The sequence below is a fragment of the Pongo pygmaeus genome, chromosome 20 (assembly GCF_028885625.2).
Source record: "Pongo pygmaeus isolate AG05252 chromosome 20, NHGRI_mPonPyg2-v2.0_pri, whole genome shotgun sequence".
NCBI classification, from domain to species: domain Eukaryota; kingdom Metazoa; phylum Chordata; class Mammalia; order Primates; family Hominidae; genus Pongo; species Pongo pygmaeus.
Window position 1 is genome coordinate 11,671,032 of NC_072393.2, and position 18,409 is coordinate 11,689,440.

General features: G+C 54.7%; 2 protein-coding genes and 1 non-coding gene across 13 annotated transcripts in view; 2 read left to right on the top strand and 1 right to left on the bottom strand.

Annotated features, from left to right (window-relative positions):
• On the bottom strand, positions 1 to 13,677 carry ODAD3 (outer dynein arm docking complex subunit 3). Of its 2 annotated transcripts, none has more exons than XM_063657860.1 (13): positions 13,596 to 13,677; positions 8,795 to 8,916; positions 8,596 to 8,673; positions 5,116 to 5,286; positions 4,926 to 5,027; positions 4,689 to 4,814; positions 4,387 to 4,509; positions 3,276 to 3,428; positions 2,097 to 2,257; positions 1,867 to 2,023; positions 1,072 to 1,227; positions 524 to 608; positions 1 to 343 (listed from the first exon to the last, which is right to left on the bottom strand). In XM_063657860.1, the coding sequence occupies exons 1-13, from the start codon at positions 13,675 to 13,677 to the stop codon at positions 231 to 233; spliced, it is 1,629 nt and encodes a 542-aa protein (XP_063513930.1). In that variant the 3' UTR covers positions 1 to 230. The 2 variants fall into 2 exon arrangements, with proteins under 2 accessions (XP_063513930.1, XP_054319979.1); XM_054464004.2 differs by lacking the exon at positions 13,596 to 13,677 and adding an exon at positions 12,679 to 13,482.
• PRKCSH (PRKCSH beta subunit of glucosidase II) overlaps positions 13,455 to 18,409 on the top strand; it is a 15,411-nt gene continuing 10,456 nt past the window's right edge. For 4 of the 10 annotated variants that reach the window (XM_063657861.1, XM_054464007.2, XM_063657863.1 and 1 more), the window contains exons 1-5: positions 13,455 to 13,630; positions 13,947 to 14,102; positions 14,295 to 14,411; positions 15,786 to 15,881; positions 15,977 to 16,034. In XM_063657861.1, the coding sequence (XP_063513931.1) occupies positions 14,024 to 14,102; positions 14,295 to 14,411; positions 15,786 to 15,881; positions 15,977 to 16,034 (350 nt within the window). In that variant the 5' untranslated portion in view covers positions 13,455 to 13,630; positions 13,947 to 14,023. The remainder of the gene's footprint in view (positions 13,631 to 13,946; positions 14,103 to 14,294; positions 14,412 to 15,785; positions 15,882 to 15,976; positions 16,035 to 18,409) is intronic. The other 6 variants (XM_054464006.2, XM_054464010.2, XM_063657862.1 and 3 more) reach the window with 4 other exon arrangements.
• Positions 17,067 to 17,166, top strand: LOC129021250 (small nucleolar RNA U13). Its single transcript, XR_008495984.2, has one exon. It is a non-coding gene; the product is annotated as a small nucleolar RNA U13 (small nucleolar RNA).

Here is an 18,409-nt window from a genome sequence, read left to right on the forward strand (position 1 = left end):
CATGGTGGGTAACCTTTATTGCGCAACTCTGAGGCCGGGGCGGACCCAGCTGGGGAGATTTACTGTGGGAACGTCTGGCCCGGCCCCTTCCTCCCCTCCGGGCGCCGCTGGCCGCCTCCGCTCCCTGTCCGGGCCGCGTTCAGCCCCTGAAGGGGCCCCGTGGGGCCTGCGCTAGACCCGGAGGGATCGGGGGCTCCGATGGGGGCCGCCAGGTGGGTGTCAGGACGAGTCTAGGACCTCCGAGAGCGACGGAGCTTCTTGTGACTTTCGATTAATTTCTGGGAACGGATCTTGAGTGATGCGCGGGTCACTACCTCGTTGTCCTCCTCCTCACTCTCTTCGTCTACGGGGGGTGGGGGGATGAGCAGGGAGCGAAAAGGGATCCAGGTCCCCATCCCTGGCTCCTCTTCTCTTTACCACCCCACTCCACCCCCACCTTGGCCCTGAACAGGGTATCCGACAACCTCCTGCTACCCAGCTTGGGGCCCCAACCGCACCCCTTCATTCCCCCACCCATACTGACCAAAAAACTTGTCCTTGGAAGTGGCAAGGGGCAGGGCGATGCGGGTGTTGTATTCGGGCAGCCTTCCCTCTAAGCTGGCGAGGAACTAAGCGGGGATGGGAAGCGAAGAGGACGGTGGGCGGGGCCAGGGGCCACCGAGAAGTCACGTTCCCCCTCCTCCCTACCCCATTCCGAGATATGCCCCAGTTCCAACTGGAGACCACTGCCCACTCCCACCCGTCCTTCAGCAAGCACCTTGATATCCAGCTTCACCCCCTCATCACTCAGGTCCGCCCCTGGTCTCTGGGGCCCTGCCACTAGGCCTCTCCCCATCCGGATGCCCCAGCCGCGTCCTCTAGCCTCCCAGGACCCGCCCGCATCTCTTCTGGTTTCTTCTCTCGTGGCTCGGGCTCACGCCTGGCTCGTCAAACCTCACCCGTTGTCCCCGAGACCCCTTCCTGGCTGATCAGCCTGCAATCTGGTCTCCCGAAGTTGCCCGCGGTTCCCTGGTTTTCCGACCCAGCCCTACTCCTAGATCTCTGGAGCTCTGCCCCATGGCTGCAGGGCACCTCGCGGTTAGCGATGTGGCGCAGCATCTCCTGCACGTCGTGGCCCCCGAGCTGCGCCTGCAGTTTCAGCAGCTTTTCCTCCACGAGGCCCAGCAGGTTTGGCACATAGTTATCTGCCTGGGGATCCAGCTCCTTTCCCGCGAAGCGGCCGTCCTCCTGCGGCCAGGGTAGAGCCGGGTCAGCCGAGAGGGGTGGGGCCTCTTGGAAGGCTCCACCCAGGGGCGGGTTTTTTCTCTCGGGGGCGGGGCCTAGGAGGTAAGGGCCCACCTGCAGGGGCGATCCTAGCCATTGGGGGCGGGGACTTAGGTCAAGGTTACGTCTGTGATCGGGGAGCCTCTGAACTCTAACTCTGTATGAAAAGGTTTCGGGGAGGCCTCTTGGGAACAGTAAGGATTCGAGGGAGGCCATTATGGGATGGCCTCCTGAAGAAATGGCCCTCTGCTGCGGGCAGGATAGGGCTTCTGTCTCGGACTGCTCCAGAATTGCAGATAGGTCTGCGAGCTTTTCGGGGACTGGGTGGGACTTCTTTCCCTTGGAGGCGGAGCTTGAGACGGGACAGGGTCTCTGAAGTCTTGGGCTTCCTTGGGGAGCGAGAGCTTCCCCAGGGAGGTGGGGCGAGGACTCTGAGGAATGGGGTGCGGCTTCCCCTGTGGGCGGGGCCTCTGACGTCCGGGACAGAGGATGTGGCGGGCCACGTTCCCTAGGGCAGACTGGTGTGGCAGGAACCCCCGCTTCGTGGCTGCGCCTCTGCGGTCCCAGGAGGGCCTGGCGGGGCTTCCCCCGGGCGGGGCCTACCACAGTGATGTGGATCAGCTTGCTGGCCAGGTGCTCCAGGCTGTCCTTGGCCACTTGCATCGCCCGCAAGGCGCGCTCCAGCTGGTCCTGGGCCTCTGCGTGCCGCCGCTCCTCCTTCTTGAGACGCTCCTGCGCCTCGGCTTGCAGTTTCTGCTGGCTGCAGGGAGCCAGGAGGTCATCCCGGGGGCTCAGCCCACCCCGCCGCCCTCCCCAGGGCCCCGGTGCCTCACCTCACCAGCGTGGCCTCCCCCGAGTACTTGAGGTCTTCCAGCTCCCGCTGCAGTTGTTGTTTCTCCTGCTTCAGCCTCACCAACGTCTGCTCGTTCTCGCTCTTGAGCGTCTCCAACTGCGCGAAGGTGTCGCCCTGGGCCAGGAACCGCCGCACCAACGACTGCGGGCCACCCAGCCCCAGTCAGAGCCAGGGCCTAGGGAGCGTAGGGGCATTCCACCTCCTCTCCCCCACCCTGCGTCCCCTCGCACGCAGGACAGGTGGCCTGAGCTGGCGCGTTTTGCACAGCAATGTATGGGGACACTGTGGGTTGGATTCAGGGTTGCTTCAAGGGTGAGCAGCCCTGGATACATCCTTTTTGCGGGGCCCTTTCTGGCCTATATAAGGAATTTGAGTCAGCCCAAATTCGGGGGCAACTGGAGAGGCGAGCATAGCTTCTTTCCAAAATCAAAGTGCCATCAATTTCTGGCCGTGAATCTCGCCCGATTCCGCAGGAAATACCGCCCGTCTTCGGAGCCATCCGCTCACAAGGCCCACATCTGGAAAGGGGCCGCGCCTCGGTGCCCCAGATGACCCCATAGGTGTCCTCCTATAGGTGGGAGTCCCGGAACTCCTCAGGGGTCGGCCCCATGGGAGGAGCAGCAGGTTGGCGGACACCCAGAAGGGAGAAACAGGGTTGAGGTCCAGTGTTCACCGGCGGGAACCAGGACCCAAGGGGGACACAGCGGTCTTAGAATAATGCAAGGAAGACGCTGTAAAGTGAGGGACCCGGCGCGGGGACCCCACTTGCCAGGATCTGAGGATGGTACTGGGCGGTCTACTGGGTCCCAGACCATGTTACAGACACTGGAGACAGAACAAGAGAGGAAACTCCCAGTTCTCCTAGAGCTGGCATGGCAAAGGAGTTAGCATGGTGCAAGAGAGAACGGAAGGCTAGTGGAGAAATGACGGCGAGTGTAGACAGCTCCTAGGGGTTTTGCTGCGAAGGGCAGCAGAAAAACTGAAAGGTAGCTGGAGGGGGAAGGGATGTTTTTCAAGAAAGGAGCAGGTTTGTGAGCTGAATAACTGACCTGGCAGAGAGGGGAGACAGGGTGTGTCGGTTTCACCGGCTTAGGCACCCCTGGGGCCGGTCTGGGGTGGGGGAGGGGGCGCGGCGGAGAGGGTTGCGGGCAGAACTCACGTGCGTCTCGGCAGTGCCAGTGGCGTCCTTGACCTTGCCAAAGATCACCTCCATCTGGTACATGCTCCAGCGCTGCCGCAGCTCCTCCTCCTTGGCATGCAGGCTGTCCTGGGTGGTGTCTTCGGACTGTAGCAGCAGGTGCTCCCGGTGGGTCTGCTCGTGGGTTGAGGTCAGAGCCAGGGTCAGCTGGTGGACAGCGCTTAGGAAGGAGGCCGGGGAGGGGGATCCAGACAGGGGCCCGGGAGGGAACAGGGCTCAAATTGGAGGGAAGGGAGAGGGCAAAAGCTTGGGGCCAGATAAAGGCACCCGGGCAGGTGTCAAGAAAGTGGGACAAGGTCGGGCGCGGTGGCGGTGGCTGTGGCTCACGCCTTTAATTCCAGTACTTTAGGAGGCTGAGGCGGGAGGATTGTTTGAGCCCAGGGGTTCGGGACCAGCTTGGGCAACACGGCGAGACCCCGTCTCTACAAAAAACACGAAAATTAGCAGGGCGTGGTGGGGCGCCTGTAGTCCCAGCTACTTGGGAGGCTGAGGTGAGAGGATCACTTGAGCCCAGGAGGTCGAGACTGCAGTGAGCTATAATTAATCTGAGCGACAGAGTGAGACCGTGTCTCAAAAAAAAAACCACATATATATATGCAAAAAAAACCCCTACCAAACAACAACAACAACAACAACCCAAAAAACAAAAAGGCAGGACAGGGCCTTGGTGAGGGCTGGACGGGAGGCAGCCTCAGGGCACGTGCAGGCGTGAGGCCAAGAGTGAGGGGCGGGGCCTTAGGCAACCGTTGGCTTGCAGGCACGGTCAGATTTAGGACAGGCAGTCTAGTCAGGTGGGAAAGGATGGGTAGGGATCACCGAGTAAGGGGAAGGCTGGAGGCCATGTCAGAGCCAAAATGGTGCAGTCGCGTAGGAGGGGAGGGGAGGGGAGGAGAGGCGGGGTCAGGGATGTGGGAGGGGTCTTTGCACCAAGTGGGGGTGGAGTCAGAGAGGGGGCGGGGTTAGGAGAAATTTAGGAAATGGGAGAAGGCCTAGGATGAGGGAGAGCCAGGGTATGGCTGGTTTGTGCTGGGCTGGGCTGGAGTCACGGGCGCGCACCCCTGGGTGCGCCCACCTTGCGCTCCATGCGCTCGTTCTCCAGTTTCTTCTCCTCGGCGCGCTTCTTGCACTCACTTATGTAGCGTTCCCGCTTCTTGCGCTCTCGAACCAAGGTCTCCTCCAGGTACTGCAGCTGGTTCTGGAGGGCGGGCAGGGGAGCAGGGAGACCAGCTGGCACCTACCGCTGCCCGCCGCAGGGTGCTGGGAGATAGATGGGGGCGGGGGCGTAGGGGAAGCTCAGGGACAGCTGAGGTCAGATTCTCAAGCTGGAAGACCGCGGCAGCTGGGCAGGATGGCCGAGGGCAAGAGGGCTGGCACCTTGGCAATGTCCCGGGCATTGAGGGCCTCTTGGTTCACCACGTGCAGTGCCTCCAGCTCATGTTTGGTCCTCACCACCTCAGCCTCCATGGAGTCCAGCCGGTTCTCCAAGTTGAGGCTCTCGTCCTGGGGCGTGGTGGGGAGGGGTTGGGGAGATGGTGCAGGTCTGTGACTGCTGTCCCTAGCCAAGCCCGCCCTCCCTGCTTGTCATCTCACCCGAGCCCTCCTAGTCCCTACCATTAGATAGGCCTTGAGCTGCAGGTACACGCTGGTAATGTGCTCGGCCTCCTGCGCCTTCATCCGGGCCTTCTCCAGGCGGTTCTCCAGGTTCCGCATGGTCTGGAGAGCAGCAGGGCTGGGCTGAGGGCCCTCCGCACTCAATCCCTTCCACACGACCCTCTGCCCTGCAGGCCTCACCCGCCCCTACCTTGGCCACCTCTGTGTGTCTGTTTTGCGCCTCCGCCATCTCCAGAAGGCGCAGGCTGTGCTGCAGCTGGAGCTCCTCCAGCCGCCTCTGCCGCAACACCACCTGGTGCCGCAGGGCGTTCTGCTGCTTCACCTTCTCCCTCAGCCGGTGGTCTAGGTGCTCCAGGGCCTGCTGCAAGGAGGGGAGCGAAAGCAGGAGCCTGAACACCCTACCCCGACACACACCTAGCCCTTCCTCCCTTCTTTCTCTCATAATGTGGCTTCCAGGACTCCCCTCTCCCGTTTTCTACCCACCTCCCCGGCCACCCCTTCTGTGTTGTTTTTGGAGAGAGAGCACCGGAGTCTTCTCTCTGTCTATATCGACCACCTTGGTGATCTTACACCGGCTCAGGGTTCTAAAAAAATTTTTTTTAATTTTTCTTTTCTTTTTTTTTTTTTTAGACGGAGTCTTGCTCTGACACCCAGGCTGCAGTGCTGTGGTGCAATCTCGGCTCACTGCAACCTCCTCCTCCTGGGTTCTCGCCATTCTCCTGCCTCAGCCTCCCGAGTAGCTGGGGTTACAGGTGCCCACCACCAAGCCTGGCTAATTTTCGTTTTTGTTTTCTTTTTTTTTTTGAAACGGAGTCTCGCTCTGTCGCCCAGGCTGAAGTACAGTGGCACGATCTCGGCTCACTGCAACTTCCATCTCCTAGGTTCAAGCAATTCTCCTGCCTCAGCCTCCCAAGTAGCTGGGATTACAGGCATGTGCCACCACACCCGGCTAATTTTTGTATTTTGGGTAGAGACAGGGTTTCACCATGTTGGCCAGGCTGGTCTCCAACGCCTGACTTCAGGTGATCCACCTGCCTTGGCCTCCAAAAGTGCTGGGATTACAGACGTGAGCCACCTCACCCAGCCGACTTCTGGCCATTTTTTTCTTTTAAAAAATGTTTTAGGCCAGGCACAGTGGCTCCCGCCTGTAATCCCAGCACTTTGGGAGGCCAAGGCGGGCAGATCACGAGGTCAGGACATCGAGACCATCCTGGCTAACATGGTAAAACCCTGTCTCTACTAAAAATGCAAAAAATTAGCCGGGCATGGTGGCAGGCGCCTGCAGTCCCAGCTACTCAGGAGGCTGAGGCAGAAGAATGGCATGAACCCGGGATGCGGAGCTTGCAGTGAGCCAAGATCGTGCCACTGCACTCTGTACTGGGCAACAGTGTGAAACTCTGTCTCAAAAAAAAAAAAATTATAGAGGCAGGGTCTCGCTATGTGGCCCAGACTGGTTGCGAATTCCTGGGCCCAAGCCATCCTGCTTCCTCGGCCTCCCAAAGTGCTGCGATTACAGGCATGAGCCACTGCACCCACCTCAGTTTTGTTTTGTTTTGTTTTTTGAGATGGGGTCTCACCCTGTCACTCAGGCTGGAGTGCAGTGGCTCGATCTCGGCTCACTGCAACCTCCGCCCCTTGAGCTCAAGTGATCCTTCCTCCTCAGCGTCCTCAGTAGCTGGGACCACAGATGCATGCCACGACGCCTGGGTACGTTTTTGTATTTTTGGTAGAGACAGGGTTTCATCATGTTGCCCAGGCTGGTCATGAACTTCTGAGCTCAGGTGATCCACCTGCCTTGGTCTCCCAAAGTACTAGGATTACAGGCATGAGCCATCACGCCCAGCCTTTTAATTTTTAAAATTATTTTTTGAGACAAGGCCTTGCTTTGTCACCCAGACTGGAGTGCAGTGGCATGAACATGACTCACTGCAGCCTCGACCTCCCCAGTTCAGGTGATCTTCCCAACACAGCCTGGCAAGTAGCTGGGACTACAATCCTGTGTCAGCACATTTGGCAAATCTTTTGTATTTGTTGTAGAGTCAAAGTTTCACTATGTTGGCAGGCTCGTCTCAAACTCTTGGGCTCAAGCGATCCTCCAGCCTTGGCCTCCCAAAGTGCTGGTATTACAAGGCATGAGCCACCATGCCTAGACTGTGTTTTATTTATTTATTTATTTATTTATTTATTTATTTACCAGGCTGGAGTGCAATGGCGTGATCTCGGCTCACAGCAACCTCCACCTCCCAGGTTCAAGAGATTCTCCTGAGTCAGCCTCCTGAGTAGCTGGGATTACAGGCATGCACCACCAGGCCTGGCTAATTTTTTGTATTTTTAGTAGAGATGGGGTTTCGTCGTGTCGGCCAGGCTGGTCTCAAACGCCCGACCTCAGGTGATCCGCAAGCCTCAGCCTGCCAAAGTGCTGGGATTACAGGCATGAGCCACCGCGCCTGGCCTTTATTTTAATTTATCTTTTGTTTTTGTTTGTTTGTTTTTGTTTTTTTGAGACAGAGTCTCGCTCTGTCACCCAGACTGGAGTGCAGTGGCACCAGTCTCAGCTCACTGCAAGCTCCGCCTCCCGGGTTCAAACTATTCTCCTGCCTCAGCCTCCTGAGTAGCTGGGACTACAGGCGCCGGCCACCATGCCTGGCTAATTTTTTGTATTTTTATTTTTATTTTATTATTTATTTATTTATTTATTTTTGAGACAGAGTCTCACTCTGTTGCCCAGGCTGGAATGCAGTGGTGCGATCTCAGCTCACTGCAACTTCTGCCTCTCGGGTTCAAGCAATTCTCTGCCTCAGCCTCCCGAGTAGCTGGGATTACAGGTGACTGCCACCACACCTGGCTAATTTTTGTATTTTTAGTAAAGACAGGGTTTCACTATCTTGGCCAGGCTGGTCTAGAACTCCTGACCTCGTGATCCACCCACCTCGGCCTCCCAAAGTGCTGGGATTACAGGCACGAGCCACCGCGCCCGGCCTTTTGTATTTTTAGTAAAGACGGGGTTTCACTGTGTTAGCCAGGATGGTCTCGATCTCCTGACCTCGTGATCCACCTGCCTCGGTTTCCCAAAGTGCTGGGATTACAGGCGTGAGCCACCGCGCCCAGCCTTTTTTTTTTTTTTTTAAGAAACAGGTTGTACTGTCACTCAGGCTGGAGTGCAGTGGTGCAATTGTGGCTTATTATAGTATCAAACTTCTAGGCTCATGCAATCCTCTAGCCTCAGCCTTCTGAGTAGCTGGGATTACAGGCATGTGCCATCATGCCTAGCTAAGTTTTGTATATTTAGTAGAGACGGGGTTTCTCCATGTTGGTCAGGTTGGTCTTGAACTCCTGACTTCAGGTCATCTGCCCGCCTTGGCCTCCCAAAGTGCTGTGATTACAGATGTGGGCCACCGCGCCTGGCTGTGATTTTTTTTTTTTAACTTGTTTTCCCTATTAGGATATGAGCTGTTTTTAGAAGTGGAGACTTGGTCTGCTTTTTCACTGCATTTACCACCATGCCAGGATGCCGGATACAAGGACAGTGAGTAATAAAGATTTAATTGAATGAATGAGCACATGAATGGCAGTAGTGCGCAGGAAGGATTGGAGAGGGTGAGCCTGGAGTCCAGTGGTGAGGGGACCCAGGCTGGAAATGAAGGAGGAGGTGGGGCGAGGGTGGGCAAACCTGTCCTGTCCTGTTCTTCAGGTATGGCTTCTCCCACTTCCATTCATGAATCACTGCCTGGACCACTTTCTCATCTCCCTGCAAGGAGGGAAGTCCAGTCACCTTTCAGCATGCCACCTCCAGCTGAGGCCAGGTGCTACCTCCTTGCCACCCCCATCCCCTGCCGCAGGAACCCTACACCCACCCCTTTGCCCCTTACCTTGAGCAGGTCCAGCAGCTTTAGTTCCAGTGCCTTAGTCTCCTCGCGGAGCTGACTGATGGTCTCCTGGTTCTTCTTGATGTTCCACTGAGAGCTCTCAAAGAAAGCCTTCCGGTCACCCTCTGGCAGGCAGGTGAGGTGGACAGACACACAGTTACCGGGTGGGTGTGTGGGTGCAACATCCCAGAGGAAAGACCTTTTTTGCAATCATCGACAATTTTTTTTTTTTTGAGACGGAGTTTCGCTCTTGTTGCCCAGGCTGGAGTGCAATGGTGCAATCTCCGCTCACCGCAGCCTCCGCCTCCCGGGTTCAAGAGATTCTCCTGCTTCAGCCTCCCAAGTAGCTGGGATTACAGGCATGTACCACCACACCTGGCTAATTTTATATTTTTAGTAGAGACGGGGTTTCTCCATGTTGGTCAGGCTGGTCTCGAGCTCCTGACCTCAGGTGTTCCCAAAGTCCTAGGCCTCCCAAAGTCCTAGGATTACAGGTGTGAGCCACCGTGCCAGGCTCATCAACTTCATATTATAAGAATGCAGTCGTCGACCAGCCTGGCCAACATGGTAAAACCTCGTCTCTACTAAAAATACAAAAATTAGCCAGGTGTGAGGCTGGGCACAATGCCTCATTCCTGTAATCCCAGCACTTTGTGAGGTAGAGGTGGGCAGATCACCTGAGGTCAAGAGTTCAAGATCAGCCTGGCCAACATGGTGAAACCCCATCTTTACAAAAATACAAAAATTAGCCGGGCATGGCCGGGCACGGTGGCTCACGCCCATAATCCCAACACTTTGGGAGGCCGAGGTGAGCAGATCACGAGGTCAGGAGATCGAGACCATCCTGGCTAACATAGTGAAACCCCGCCTCTACTAAAAATACAAAAAAAAAAAAAAAAAAAAAATTAGCCTTGCATGGTGGCAGGCACCTGTAGTCCCAGCTCCTCAGGGGGCTGAGGCAGGAGAATGGCATGAACCCGGGAGGCAGAGCTTGCAGTGAGCCGAGATCGCACCACTGCACTCCAGCCTGGGCAACAGAGCAAGACTCCATCTCAAAAAAAAAAAAAAAAATTCGCCGGGCATGATGGTGGGTGCCTGTAATCCCAGCTACAGGAGGCTGAGGCACGAGAATTACTTGACCTCCAGAGGTGGAGGTTGCACTGAGCTGAGATCCTGCCACTGCACTCCAGCCTGGGCAACAGAGCAAGACTCCATTTCAAAAAAAAAAAAAAAAAAAAAACCCAAAATCCTTCCATACTCATACTCAAGTCCCGCCGTCAGCCCTGTGGAACCTGCAGATACAAACAGTTGTCCCTCTGTATACTCAGGTTTTGCATTCCATGACTGTTGACTGTTGTATTTTCTTTTCTTTTCTTTTTTGGGACTGGGTCTTGCTCTGTCACCCAGAATGAAGTGCAGTGGTGCTATCATTGCTCACTGAAGCCTCAACCTCCTGGGCTCAAGCAGTCCTCCTGCCTCAGCCTCCCAAGTAGCTAGGACTAGAGGCATGTGCCACCACATCTGGCTACTTTATTTTTTGTAGAGTTGAGGGTCTCACTATGTTGCCCAGGCTGGTCTTGAACTCCTTGCCTCTAGCAATCCTGCCTCAGCCTCCCAAAGTGCTGGGATTACAGGTGTGAACAACTGTGCCCAGCCTGCCCATCTCAATTTTTTTTAACTTGAAAGGATGAATGATATATGTGAACACATGGTGTTCAAGGGTCAACCGTACTTCACTGTGAGCATTTATTATGTGTTGGATGCTGGACTAAGAGGTTTCTGAATGCCATATATCACGTGCCAATAGGTATCCATGGCATATGCATATCATACCCCTTGCACAGATGACAAGACAGAGGCTTGGGCTGATTAAACTGTTTAAGGTCACAAGCAACCATGCAAGATTACCTTTTTTTTTTTTTAAGACGGAATCTCACTCTGTCACCCAGGCTGGAGTGCAGTGGCACAATCCTGGCTCACCGCAACCTCCACCTCCTGGGTTCAAGCCCCTCTCCTGCCTCAGCCTTCCAAGTAGCTGGGATTACAGGCGTGTGCCACCATGCCTGGCTAATTTTTGTACTTTTAGTAGAGATGGGGTTTCACTATGTTGGCCAGGCTGGTCTCAAACTCCTGACCTCAAATGATCCGTCCACCTCGACCTCCCAAAGTGCTGAGATTACAGGTGTGAGCCACCTCACCCAGCCATGATTACCTCTTAATAATATCAACAAAAACAATAATAATGGCTTACACACAAGGATTCTGCAACCTCAGGATGACCAACAACTGGGCCGAATAATTATTTGCCGTGGGGAGCTCTCCTTTGTTTTGCAGAATGTTGGGCAGCATCTTCACCTCTGCCCACTAGATGCCAGTGGCAGACACACACCCACAAAACCGACATGCATGCCACCATGCCCGGCTAATTTTTTGTATTTTTAGTAGAGACAGTTTCACCTTGTTGGCCATGCTGGTCTCAATGTCTTAGGACATTGCCAAATGGCCCCTGTGGGGCAAACCAACCCTTTTCCAACAAGAACCACTGGTTTACACCTTATGGTACTTTGCTATGTGCCAGGCACTGTTCTAAGCACTTTACACATTTCAGGTACCTATGTTGTACCGTTACTATCCCCATTTCACACATGGAGAAACTGAGAACAATTAGGTTACTCTTAGTTCCCCAAGGTTGGACAACTATTATGCAAAGCCAGAATTCCAACCCAGAAAATCTGGCTCTAAAATCTATGCTCAGGCCAGGTGCAGTGGCCCATGCCTGTAACCCCAGCACTTTGGGAGGCTGAGGAGGAAGGATTGCTTGAGCCCAGGAGTTCGAGACCAGCCTGGGCGGCATAGTGAGACCCCATCTCTACAAAAAGTAAGAAAATTAGCCAAGTACAGTGGCGTATGCCTGTAGTCCCAGCTACTCGGGAGGCTGAGGTGGAAGGATCACTTGAGCCCAGGAGGTCGAGGCTGCAGTGAGCTATTATCCAACCACTGCACTCCAGCCTGAACAGCAGAGCAAGACCCTGTCAGAAAGAAAGAAGGCTGGGCGTTGTGGCTCACACATGTAATCCCAGCACTTTGGGAGCCAAGGCTGGTGGATCACTTGAGATCAGGAGTTCGAGACCAGCCTGGCCAACATGGTGAAACCCAGTCTCTACTAAAAATATAAAAATTAGGTGTGGTGACACGCACCTGTAGTCCCAGCTAGTCAGGAGGCTGAGGCTCAAGAATTGCTTGAACCTGGGAGGCAGAGGTTGCAGTGAGCCGAGATCATGCCACTGCTCTCCAGCCTAGGCGACAGAGCGAGATCCTGTCTCAAAAAAAAAAAAAAAAAAAGAGTGGGTGCAGTGGCTCACGCCTGTAATCCCAGCAGTTTGGGAGGCCAAGGAGGGCTCACGCCTATAATCCCAGCAGTCTGGGAGGTCAAGAGATTGAGACCACCCTGGCCAATATGGTGAAATCCCTCTGTACTAAAAATACAAAAATTAGCTGGGCGTGGTGGCGTGTGCCTGTAGTCCCAGCTACTCGAGAGGCTGAGGCAGGACAATCGCTTGAACCCGGGAGGCGGAGGTTGCAGTGAGCCGAGATCGTTCCACTGCACTCCCACCTGGCAACAGAGCGAGATTCTGCCAAAAAAAAAAAAAGAGAGAAAAGAAATTACAAGAAAGTATGAAGTACAGTTCACTCGGTTCTGAACTCATGAGAAGTTTTAAGAGAGAGAGGAGGAAAAACATAAACCAAGTATGAGTTATGAGTTTTTGCCCAGAAACGGTTTACCTAGACTCATGCTGGAGAAATACCTTTGTCACACCAATGCCTGGTCTGAAGATTGGATGGGCACTGTTGACCCCTGACCTCTGTACCCTCTGGAGCCATCTTACCTAACAGTTGTATCTTTTTATGTAACTCAGCCACCTGAGAGTGCACAGAGGGCTTCCCTGCACCTCTGTGGAAGGATCCTCCCTTGGAACGGCCGGGGGGCCAGGCCTGGGCTGTGCCCTTGCCTCGGAGGTGGCTGGGTTTGCCCGAAGCCTCCCTGCCCTTGACCTTGGAAGAGAGCGTCGAAGCCTGGTCCTGAGGAGGCAGGGCGTTGGCGGAGGCCGCCCTGCACAGAGGAGATGTCATGATGGGGTTGGGGCTGAAGGCCCCTAGGGGTTAGGGGGATAACTAGGAGTCAGTCGCCCCTGTCAGGGATCCGTCAGCTCGGATTCCTAGGGCTCTGAAAAATGCACTTTCCGACCGCTAGGTGGTTGTGCTCCGCATCTCTCGGTTGCTAGGTAACCGCCTCCCCGTCTCTCCCCAGTGTTTCCATGGAGACCACCCACGTTCAGTGGCTGACACTGCGTTCTCATTGGCTGAGGCTGCAGAGAGGGGCGGTCCCAACAGTGAGCGGGGCAGAGCCGCGCCGCAGGATGCAGGGTCTGGGCACTTTGGGGTCACGTGCTCATCCCGTTTCCCTACCTCCCCCAACCTTATCCCGCCCCTGGGGGTTCGCGGGCATTTTTCAGGAACTTTCTTTCCAGCTTGAGAAGCCGCCACTCCCAAGATGGAGGTACGTTGCGCCGCCATTAAGAGCTAGCCCTCAGAACTATCCTCTCCAAGGCTTCACAGTCCTGCCCAAGATGGCCGTCTCGGCTCTGGCACCGCCCCCACTCCTGCCTCTCCCAACATGGCGACCCTGACTCTCCGTTCCCGGTGCGGAACGTACGACCGGAAGTGACGGGTCCCAGAAATTTCCGCTTTCTTTCTGCAGCAGGAACCGTGGCTGCCGGACAAGAGGGGTGCGGTGGATACTGACCTTTGCTTCGGCCTCGTGTAGGTGTGAACGAGCGGGTGAGAGGGCACCTCAATTTCTTACACGGGGCAACCGGAGGATGCATGTGTGGGTGTGGACGGGGGAGGCTGTTAAGCCCTTTGGTCTATTGGCGGGAATTGGGTCACAGTTGGGCACAGGGAGCGGAGGTTTTGAGATCTTGAGATCCTCGCCATTGATTTGAGCCAAGTGAGACTGGCCAGGATTGGGGAGATCGCTGCCCCTCGCCCCCATATCGGAAACAAAGTGAGGCTTTATTGCCTGGAAGCGATGGAGGAATCCAGTTGGCTGGAAGTAGTCCTCTCTCACTGACCGGGATCCGCTTTCTTCCTGCAGCGTGAAGACACAGCGCATCTCCCCGCTGTCGGCTTCCTCCCACAGAACCCGTTTCGGGCCTCAGAGCGTCTGGTGAGATGCTGCTGCCGCTGCTTCTGCTCCTACCCATGTGCTGGGCCGTGGAGGTCAAGAGGCCCCGGGGCGTCTCCCTCACCAGTGAGTCCTCCTGTTCACCCTCCCACCAGGCTGGAGGTGGGAGGGGCCAACATTGGGCCTTGGGGATAGGCATTTACAGCCTTTTGACTCAGTTTCCCGGTAGTGCTCCGCTGGTGGGGGTGGGAGGACAGAGATGGTATTTGGTGGAGAAGGCGCTTACGTGCCCTGGGCTGAGCTTCCTGTACCCCGCAGATCATCACTTCTACGATGAGTCCAAGCCTTTCACCTGCCTGGACGGTTCGGCCACCATCCCATTTGATCAGGTCAACGATGACTATTGTGACTGCAAGGATGGCTCTGACGAGCCAGGTGAGCTTTTTCTCTGTTCATCCATCAGATGTTTATTGAACACTGCTCAGTGCCAGGCCCTGTCTGTGTGACCAAGATACTACCTCTGCTGGCTCTCCTTTGAGTGGGCAGAAACAAGCTCAGAAGTCAGTGGTCAGTGTTTTGGCCCCGGGCAGCTGGAGGAGCCCAGAGTCCTCCTACTCCCAAGCCTAGGGGTCAGAGAAGGCTCCTCCAAGGAGGTGAGGTTTCAGTTGAATCCCGAAGATGCTGCAGATGGAGGGGTCAACACCGGCAAACCCCTGGAAGTGGGAGACAGGTTGGGGCCAAGAGCAATCCAGCAGGAGACAGAGGTGAAGCGAAACCCTGGCTTTTTGTTTTTGTGTTTTTTGAAGAGACAGGGTCTTGCTTTGTTGCTGAGGCTGGAGTACAGTGGCATGATCATAGCTCACTGCAGCCTGGAACTCTTGGGCTCAAGTCATCCTCCTGCCTTGGCCTCCCAAAGTGCTGGGGTTACAGGTGTGAGCCACCGTGCCTGGATGAGACCCTGTCTTTTGTTTTCTTTTTGTTTTTGTTTTGAGACGGGGTCTTGCTCTGTTTCCCAGGCTGGAGTGCAGTGGCGCCATCTCAGCTCACTGCAAGCTCTGCCTCCCCAGTTCACACCATTCTCCTGCCTCAGCCTCCGGAGTAGCTGGGACTACAGGCACCTGCCACCATGCCCAGCTAGTTTTTTTGTATTTTTAGTAGATACGGGGTTTCACTGTGTTAGCCAGGATGGTCTCGATCTCCTCACCTTGTGATCCACCTGCCTCGGCCTCCCAAAGTGTTGGGATTACAGGCGTGAGCCACCGCACCTGGCCTTGTTTTGTTTTTAATTTTTTTTTTTGAGATGGGGTTTCACTCTTATCGCCCAGGCTGGAGTGCAGTGGTATGATCGTGGCTCACTGCAACCTCCGCCTCCCGGGTTCAAGTGATTCTCCTGCCTCAGCCTCCTGAGTAGCTGGGATTAGAGGCACACGCCACCACAATCCGGCTAATTTTTCGTATTTTTAATAGAGACGGAGTTTCATCGTGTTGGCCAGGCTGGTCTCAAACTCATCACCTCAGGTGATCCACCCGCTTTGGCCTCCCAAAGTGCTGGGATTACAGGTGTGAGCCCCCATGCCAGGTGGAGACCCTGTTTTGAAGGGCCTCAGTGAGAAGAGGCAGGAGGTGGCACTGGAGAGCTTTATTTCGAGACCTGGGTGTGCAGTGTACAACTCTTTCCTTCCTTTGGTTTCCTTTCCTTTCTTGTGCTCTCTGTGTGCAGTACGGGTCAGGGGTTCTTGTCTGTGGATGGATGCGACATGTCGGTCCCTGAGCTGACTCCGAAAACCTTCCCTCCCTTCTTCCTCACAGGCACGGCTGCCTGTCCTAACGGCAGCTTCCACTGCACCAACACTGGCTATAAGCCCCTGTATATCCCCTCCAACCGGGTCAACGATGGTGTTTGTGGTAAGTGAAGATGCACCAGGATTCTGGAAAGGTGGTAGAGGGAGGGAGGGAGGAGGCACTGCCAGGTCTGATCTCGGCTTCTGCCTCTGCCACAGACTGCTGCGATGGAACAGACGAGTACAACAGCGGCGTCATTTGTGAGAACACCTGCAAGTACGTGGGTGACAGTACCCCTCCCATCACCCCACCCCAAGACTTTGCCTGGCTCCACCCAGTGAATCGGTCCCACTCTTTCTTCTGCTTTTCTGTATCGGGTGCTCCGTCTGTGCCAGGTGGCTTGTGAATCCTAATCCCTACCTTTCCCTCTAGTCTGGAAGCAGGTAGGATTGTTTCCCGATTCAACAGATGGGGGAACTCAAGTTTAGAAAGGGAAATGACTTCCCCAGGGTCACATAGGAGATAGCAGAGCCGACACTAGAACTCTAAACTTTCCATTGTCACAGTCTGCAGCGGGCCCTGAAAACCGAAACACCCACAGGCAGGTAAACTATACAACAGAAGGAGGCCGGGCGCGGTGGCTCACGCCTGTAATCCCAGCACTTTGGGAGGCTGAGGCGGGCAGATTACGAGGTCAGGAGATCGAGACCATCCTGGCTGACACGGTGAAACTCCGTCTCACTAAAAATACAAAAAAGCTGGGCGTGGTTGTGGGCACCTGTAGTCCCAGCTACTCGGGGGGCTGAGACAGGCGAATGGCATGAACACGGGAGGCGGAGGTTTCAGTGAGCCGAGATCGCGCCACTGCAATCCAGCCTGGGCAACAGAGCGAGACTCCGTCTCAAAAAAAAAGTATACAACAGAAGGAGGCTGAGTATGAGGCAATACGGAGGGGTGGGGATTGTGGCATCTAGTGGAACAGCTGTTCTCAATTCCTGCCAGCTGATCCTTTTGTAGTTCATAGGCATGATGATTTATTTTTGTTTATTTATTTTTTTTGGGACAGGGTCTCACTCTCGCCCAGGCTGGAGTGCAGTGGCGTGATCTCGGCTCACTGCAACCTCTGCCCTTCGGGTTCAAGCAGTTCTCACGCCTCAACCTCCCAAGTAGCTGGGAATACAGGTGTGCCCCACCACGCCCAGCTAACTTTTGTATTTTTAGTAGAGATGGGGTTTCACTATGTTGGCCAGGCTGGCCTCGAACGCCTGACCTCAGTTGATCTGCTCGCCTCAGCCTCCCAAAGTGCTAAGCCATCGCGCTTGGCCATGATGATTAGGTTTTTAGGCACGTGTGAGAGATGTGCCTCCCTTAAACCTTGTTGTGACCTTGGCACATTACCTGTCTGATGTGAAAAAACAAAAATAAGACCTGGCTTATGGTGGCTCCTGCCTATAATCCCAGCATTTTGGGAGGCCGAGGCAGGAAGATTGCTTGAGCCCAGGAGTTTGAGATCAGCCTGGGCAAAATAGCGATACCCTATCTCTATAAAAAGTAAAAAAAAAAAATTAAAAAGTAAAAATAAAAATTGGAAATTATAATTTAAAAAATTACTGGTTGGGCATGTGGCTCACACCTGTAATCCCAGCACTTTGGGAGGCTAAGGCGAGAGGATCACCTTAACCCAGGAGTTTGAGACCAGCCTGGGCAACACAGTGAGACCCGTCTCTGAAAAAATTTTTTTTTTCTTTTTTTTTTGTGAGACAGAGTCTCACTCTGTTGCCCAGGCTGGATGAAGTGCAGTGGCGGGATCTTGGCTCACTGCAACCTCCGCCTCCCGGGTTCAAGCGATTCTTCTGCCTCAGCCTCCCGAGTAGCTGGGACTACAGGCACCTGCCACCACACCTGGCTAAAATTTGTATTTTTAGTAGAGACGGTGTTTCACCATATTGGCCAGGCTGGTCTTGAACTCCTGACCTCATGATCCACCTGCCTTGGCCTCCCAGAGTGCGGGGATTACAGACGTAAGCCACCATGCCCAGATGAAAATTTGTAAAAAATTAGCTGGGTGTGTTGGTGTGTGTCTGTAGTCCCAGGTACTCAGGAGGCTGAGGCAGGAAGATTGCTTGGGCCTGGGAAGCAGAGGTTGCAGTGAGCTAAAAAGTAAACAAAAAACAAAGTCCTATCAGTTGTTGGCAGATGGTGAAAACTCTCTGGATTCCGTATCTTTTAAATAGAAGGTGGATTGAACACAGCCAACACACTTCTTTTTTTTTTTTTTTTGAGACAGAATCTCGCTCTGTCGCCCAGGCTGGAGTGCAGTGGTGTGATCTCCGCTCACTGCAAGCTCCGCTTCCGGGGTTCACGCCATTCTCCTGCTTCAGCCTCCCGAGTAGCTGGGACTACAGGCACCCGCTGCTACACCCGGCTAATTTTTTTTTTTTTTTTTGTATTTTTAGTAGGGATGGGGTTTTACCGTGTTAGCCCGGATGGTCTTGATCTCCTGACCTCGTGATCCGCCCACCTCGGCCTCCCAAAGTGCTGGGATTACAGGTGTGAGCCACCGCGCCTGACCCACACTTCTTTTTTTTGAGTTAGAGTCTCGCTGTGTTGCCCAGGCTGGAGTGCAGTGGCACAATCTTTGCTTACCCCAA

Bases quoted from the DNA above. Each gene is read 5' to 3' on its own strand.
- ODAD3 (XM_054464004.2), bottom strand. From the start codon at position 12,922: ATGACATCTCCTCTGTGCAGGGCGGCCTCCGCCAACGCCCTGCCTCCT. The intron at 8,917-12,678 runs GTAAGATGGCTC...CCTGCCTGCCAG, and splicing joins TAAAAAGATACAACTGTTAG to AGGGTGACCGGAAGGCTTTC. The intron at 3,429-4,386 runs GTGGGCGCACCC...ACCCACGAGCAG, and splicing joins ACGAGCGCATGGAGCGCAAG to ACCCACCGGGAGCACCTGCT.